We start from the raw sequence: 6,361 nt of genomic DNA, 5'->3' as shown, positions 1-6,361 counted from the left end.
TTGATACCTTAGAATGAGATGTTTTTATCTCCAGAAGTAGCAGGTCCTCTTCTCTTCTTTCTATCATATGTTGAACCACCTTGTTTCTACAGTAGCTGAAAATGGACAAACCAATCTCTGCGAGCAGTATTCAGTTGGTTGCAATCTGTAACAACCTACACTGGGCCTTTAAACTGAGGCACTACAGCATTAATTCTACTTTAAAGTAGATTTTCTCTAAACTTTACCACTGAATAACTGGACACATGCACTTCTCTGTTCAAGCAACAACAAACTGGCTTTATTACACATCAAAGCAACACGAGCGGTCCCACACTGCAACACAGCCGAGGACAAATGAGTCAGAGCAGCATTTCACTCAGTTGATGTCACATTTGGTCTCCAGTGAGCAGAAGTGTACAAACTGACACGTACAGCTAAATCTGGTGGGATTAAACTCCCTAACGCCTGTGAATCTACAGAGGGCACTGGGTTGTGGAAGGTGGAGCTGTCTGGTATTTAGTGACTGCAGAGTGATAACACTGTAGGTGGTAAGCATTCAGGAAGGCGCAGCACCCCCTGCTGTTCAGTTAGACGTCCTGCAGGTCCCTCTGGATGTCCCACAGCGTGCTGGCACTGGCCTGCAGTTGGGCCACCTCTTCTTCTGTCAGGGTCATGTTGACCACGCTGGCCACACCTCCGTTGTTCAGCACGCAGGGCAGACTCAGATACACCTCGTCACTGATTCCATACATGCCCTGTACACCACCAACAACAACATTACTGTCTGTATGAGAACATACGTCTCAGAAACAGTGTCAGCAGAGAGAGAACGTAAACTGCGAGAAGTCTTGTGCTCATACTTGATTTGATCGTTTATTGTTTCAAGAATTCCTCCAATCGTGCTCATGGTCATTAAAGTGCAGTTATGAGTAAATTAAAGGTGTGTTGCAGAGAGCTTTAATAAGTAAAATTGGGATTGGAATTTATATTTAAAATTTAAAACAAGTAATCACTTTAAAAAATTTATTTTATGATCAATCAATCAATTAAAATCTGCTTTCATTTATTGCAAACAATCAAACAAATATGTATGCTAAAATGCCAGAAAAAGGGTTACATTGAAGTACTTTAGTGCCCAGTACTAAACTGTTTTAGTTGATGCTACTTAGCAACATAACTTTTGGTTTATGTACAAACTGGATATGCGTATGCAGTTAGTTTCAGGCTCTATCTAAAATATATGTGATTATAAATGTGCATGTGTAATCAGCCTTTACCTGCACCATGGTGGAAACAGGATGAATCCTGTTCATGTTTCTTATGAGGCTTTCTGTCAGGTCAGCTACACTCAGACCGATGGCCCAGTTGGTGTAACCCTTCAGTCTGATCACCTCGTAGGCACTGAGAGACACAAGACACAGCTTAAGACACTAAAACAAACAAACAAATGTTTGTTTTCAGTTCTTACAGTTAGTTGATTTTAATGTGATAAAGGAGAAGGGCTAAAAATAAACTGATAAAACACAATAACACTCTCAGATAGAGACAGTGAGACGAGAGAGTCAGACAGAGAGAGATTGTTTCTTTTTTGGAAATTAGATTTGAAAAAGAGATCTTTTTATATTCAAGGACACACTGTCCTCCAGTATTATTCAATGAAATGTGAGCAACCCAAGTGAACTCTGGCCTACCTGTCCACCACCATCTTGTGGGTTTCCTTCCAGTTCTCATCGTCACTGTCGGTGCCGATGTCCGGGTTTAACGTCTGCAGGTTGACTCCAGCCACGTTTGTTCCACTCCACACAGGCACTAAAAGACAACCGTCAACCTTCATCCACATACTTCACACACCACACAGTCTGCACCGTTGTCTGTCAATAACATATTGTGACACACAAAATCCTCACCACTGGTGTCTCCGTGTTCTCCCAGGATCCAGCCGTTGAAGCTGCTGGCGTGGATTCCCAGTTTGTCGGCCATCAGGAAGCGGAAGCGTGCCGAGTCCAGGTTGGTGCCGCTGCCGATGACGCGGTGCTTGGGTAGGCCGCTCAGTTTCCAGGTTACATACGTCAGCACATCAACTGTTGAAGAGTGTTGTTAGAAAGCAAATAATGTATGTGTGAGAGAGAAAATGTGTATTAGACAGTACCTGGGTTGGAAACCACAATGATGATGCAATCAGGGCTGTATCTGACGATCTGAGGGATGATGTGCTTAAAGATGTTGACGTTTCTCTGGACGAGGTTGAGTCTGCTCTCTCCCTCCTGCTGACGGACTCCAGCTGTCACCACCACGATGCGGGAGTTTGCTGTCACAGAGTAGTCTGAGAGTAGAATTGTCATAATGAATGGTTAAAGGACGAAAGGTCTGTCCTCACTTTCAGATTCTTATCTAAACTCAGGTACTGGTAAGATTTTTTTATGCCAATAGTGACAAAAATGGTGCAGGCACAATGTCTGCCAGTTTGCCGGACCCTGCAAATACCTACTCAGTCTTATCAAACTCAGATTGAGTTCTATCATTGATTTTCTTGGCCTGTCTGAGGTATAAACTTGCCTTTGTCTGCGACTATTTTAGGGGTTTTGAGGAAGAGGCTGCCATGCTGGAGGTCCATCATCTCTCCTTTCAGCTTGTCCTCCATCACATCCACCAGGGCCAGTTCATCAACCAGCTCCTGTGAACATCACACCAGTTCACACAACACTGTTTCCTCTCACAATTCCCTCATTCAGCAAAATACCTGTTTTTGCAGTTAAAATAACCTCAGAGGTTCAAGCTGTTTTTTGGGACTATATATATACCTGACCCACTGTTGTACTATGGCCTCCACCTGGCACATTCTGGTCATTTTAACAGCAGTTTTCTGCATCTATGTTCACTCATAAGACCACATTATATGTTGCTTTGTCTGTGTTTTGCACCGCTTTTACACAGATCACCTTCTATTATATATAGAGAATAAATTAAGCAGGATGACTGAAATATTATTATTTTACAACAGGATTGTCTCAATGAAATATAAGATTGGATGGATCAGTCCCACATATTTTTCAAACTCAATCAAAGATGTATGACATCATGAATGTATATTTACTTCTTACTACCTCTGTGACTTAGTGGAGTCAATCAATAAGGTACACTTGCTGCTATTACTACAAAACAGACAGAAATCTGCTTAAATGTTCCCTTTCAGTGACAAATACATTTTTCTGTGACTGGCACCACACCTCATGAAGGACAGCGAAGGGATAACAGTCAGATCAGACACCAGGGGATCAGTAATCTGGTGTCAGTCTAGCAGGTATTCTAGACCCGGGTATTACCCCGTCCTGTAACACCAGAAGGCAAGAGGGTAATCTGAGCAAAGGCAAAACCAGTGGAGCTCTTACCCTGAGCAGGATGCTGACAGCACAGGCCATGCCAACCTGGCCCACACCCACCACTGTCACTTTATTCCTGGGGGGCTCTGGAGGACCACTGAACAGTGGGGTGATCAGTTTCTGCAGGATTGAGGCCATTTTCAGTGCTGAAGAGTGTAAAATTGAAGAAGGGGGAGAAGGAGGAAGAGAAGAGTGTATCTGGTCAGGAAACATATTGACTGTATATAAGTGACAAACATTACACACAGACACAACTGAGGATAACAGTCCTGCATCCAGAAAGCAGGCTGCATGCTCAAACTTCATAAATACTGCATTCAGGACATAGCGAGTTATATTCTGTAGTGTAGAGATTATAAATTAAACCTGACAGTCTTAGTCTCAGAAGCACTAATGGAAGACTTCTCTGATACCCATTACAAGAACAGAAAGAAAGCACAGCCTGAGATCTGTCCCACACATTATCCTTCTGCTGAGTTCACCTTGAAAAAACACACGACCAGGCACAAAGACAGCAGCAATACTTGCATTTCTCTGCGATGCTCCGAACTGTGAGGTATAAATACCACCATGTAATCAGCATGGCAAACTGAATGGATACCTAAGGTGTGGTCTAACAGAGCTGCGTACCCCCTGCATTCACAACACCTCCCACAGTCACTATGCAATCCAGACAGTTGAGGCAGGTATCCGGTCAGCTGCAGCACTAGCACAGAGCCCATGTGACTCAGAGCCAGACTGAGGAGCTGCACAGAGCTCCTCTCCTCTCCCTCCACCCTCCAACCTCCTCCCCAAATGGAGGACGGAGCACTATAATCGGATGCCGAACTTGACTGACTGACTGCAGACTGTTAAAGGAGTTACTGTAATCCCTTAACGCTGCCTCCATCTGCTGCACCTCAACTACAGCTGAACATTAACCTCGTATCAAATAAGATATCTCTAAAGAACAACACATTACTTTTATCACAGCAGACAGACATTTTAATTCTGTATGATCTAGCTACTATAGAATCTGTCAGATTATACATACTCTAATACATGCAGCACTGTTGTCTGCAGAAGATTATGGCTTGACATTAACAATGGTGTTCAGCATATAAACTACACTGTGATACAAGATGTCAGTGAACCAGTCCTGAAATAAATCATGTCTCCAGATAAAGTCCCATTGAAAGTGCACTGGTTAACTGTCCATTCATTGGTGAAACTGGATTACCAAGAGAAAGCGCTGTGCACTCAAAGCATGTAAACACGAGCGGTTAATGAGGTGGCTTAGCCTGCAAGGTCACGGGGGGGACAGTAACACAAAAGTAAAACATGGTTGGTACCTGAATGATCAAGGAACCAAATTATCATCAGAGAACTGCTGTTTAATGTCAAACCTGAAGACAATACAGCAGTGCAGCAACCTGTTTGTATGTGACTGAGAAAGGTTAAATCACCCTTGAACTTGAACACAGACAGCACACAGTGCAGGTGGCAGACCACACATTAAGCATTTGAACATTACAATCTGAAACATTTTATACAGTCACTTTCAGTATGACTTACTTTACTATAGAGATAATGTGTTAAACATGTTGATTATTATTTTTCTACATGATGTATCTGAGTAATTACTTGACAAGGATAAAACTACATTTCAAGGAAACAACCTACACACCCCTCGAGAATAGAAACCCAAATTACCATTCACATATTAATCTTTAGTACATAATTTCTTGTCTCAGTGTAACTGGAAGCTGCCACTGCTGCTGATGAAAAACTGTATGCAGACCCACTTATATGTGCTGGACTAATAGATGAATGAAATACATTTAATTTGCAATCTGCAAACAAGGGGTACAGAGAACATGAAGAGCAATACACATACAAAACAGCTGTTGTATAAAGTAACCTTTAGACATGTTGGACAAGTGCACCACAAACCAAAATCCAACAAAACCCAGAATTTCCATGAATGAAAACCATGGCTGTTGTCACCTGTTGTTCTTGAGGGTCCAGTTACTTTGAGTGTAATCCTTGTCCTTTCTCCAACACTACAGTGAGACTCGCCCTTGGTGTGGTGTACTGTGTGGCTGCTCCTCTTCCTGCTGTTCTGTCAGGCTGCAACCTACTGGATTTAATTGACTAAGCCTCTCCATCCCCTACAAAGTCTCAGTTTGGCACTCCAAGGGTCACCTCGGTCAGCTGGTACAGTGTTCACCTGCAGCAACACATACTTCCTGTTCAATAATAAAGAAAAATAAATAAATATGGTTCTACATACCACTGTGAGAAAGGTTATTATTTAAATAAATCACAATTATAATAAGGGCTGCACAATTAATTAGCCAAGTGCAATATCCAAATCACAGAAGCGGTTTTGATAAAAATGTAGCAAAACATCGTTATAATAAAGTACTGTAGTGCTGTAGAGAGGCCCTGTCTTAAAAATCTTGTACTTCAGACATAAGAAAACATGTTTGTTTAATACAGACCCCTGAAGATTTCACATCATTATGATTTTAATAGTTTTTTTAGTGAAAATAATTGTGAATCATATCACAATATCTGTCCAAATAATCACAATAGATGTTTTAACCATATCATGCAGACCTCATCCCACTCAACCCACATCGAATGACTCCAACACCTCCGACTGCAGAGCCAAGGAGCTGCTCCAGATGAATTTTGAGAGTGTGTTGGTTATCAGAGACACCAGGTTATAAAAAGGGTTCAGTCATTTACTCACTCTTGCATCTGAGTGTCTTGGGGAACACTGAGTGCCGAGCTGCACTTAGTGAAGCACAGACGCCATTAATCCAGCAGGTGGAGACACAATCTCAGAGCACAGTCACTGCAGGGAAAACCAGTAGGATGACCAGACAAGACAGACATCTGATGGGCTGTTAGCCCTGTATTAAATACATACTGGCTATTCCTCAGTTATGAAAAAATTCCTGCTAACCAATAATGTCAAACTATGCTTTTCATGGCAGAGAGGAAGAAACGGT

At 42.2% G+C, this 6,361-nt stretch overlaps 1 protein-coding gene across 1 annotated transcript; it reads right to left on the bottom strand.

Moving 5' to 3' along the window:
- Positions 1-301: 301 nt before the first annotated feature.
- On the bottom strand, positions 302-3,509 carry ldhbb (lactate dehydrogenase Bb). Its single transcript, XM_035665116.1, has 7 exons — positions 3,372-3,509; positions 2,539-2,656; positions 2,132-2,305; positions 1,890-2,063; positions 1,674-1,791; positions 1,260-1,383; positions 302-737 (listed from the first exon to the last, which is right to left on the bottom strand). Exons 1-7 carry the CDS (start codon positions 3,498-3,500, stop codon positions 570-572), a joined length of 1,005 nt encoding a protein of 334 aa, XP_035521009.1. The 5' UTR covers positions 3,501-3,509; the 3' UTR covers positions 302-569.
- Between the last annotated feature and the right edge of the window lie 2,852 nt (positions 3,510-6,361).

The sequence above is a fragment of the Morone saxatilis genome, unplaced genomic scaffold (genome assembly GCF_004916995.1).
Source record: "Morone saxatilis isolate NCDOM2014 unplaced genomic scaffold, NCSU_SB_2.0 Contig2, whole genome shotgun sequence".
In the NCBI taxonomy this organism is placed as follows: Eukaryota; Metazoa; Chordata; class Actinopteri; family Moronidae; genus Morone; species Morone saxatilis.
This window is presented reverse-complemented; position numbering and strand designations above follow the sequence as displayed.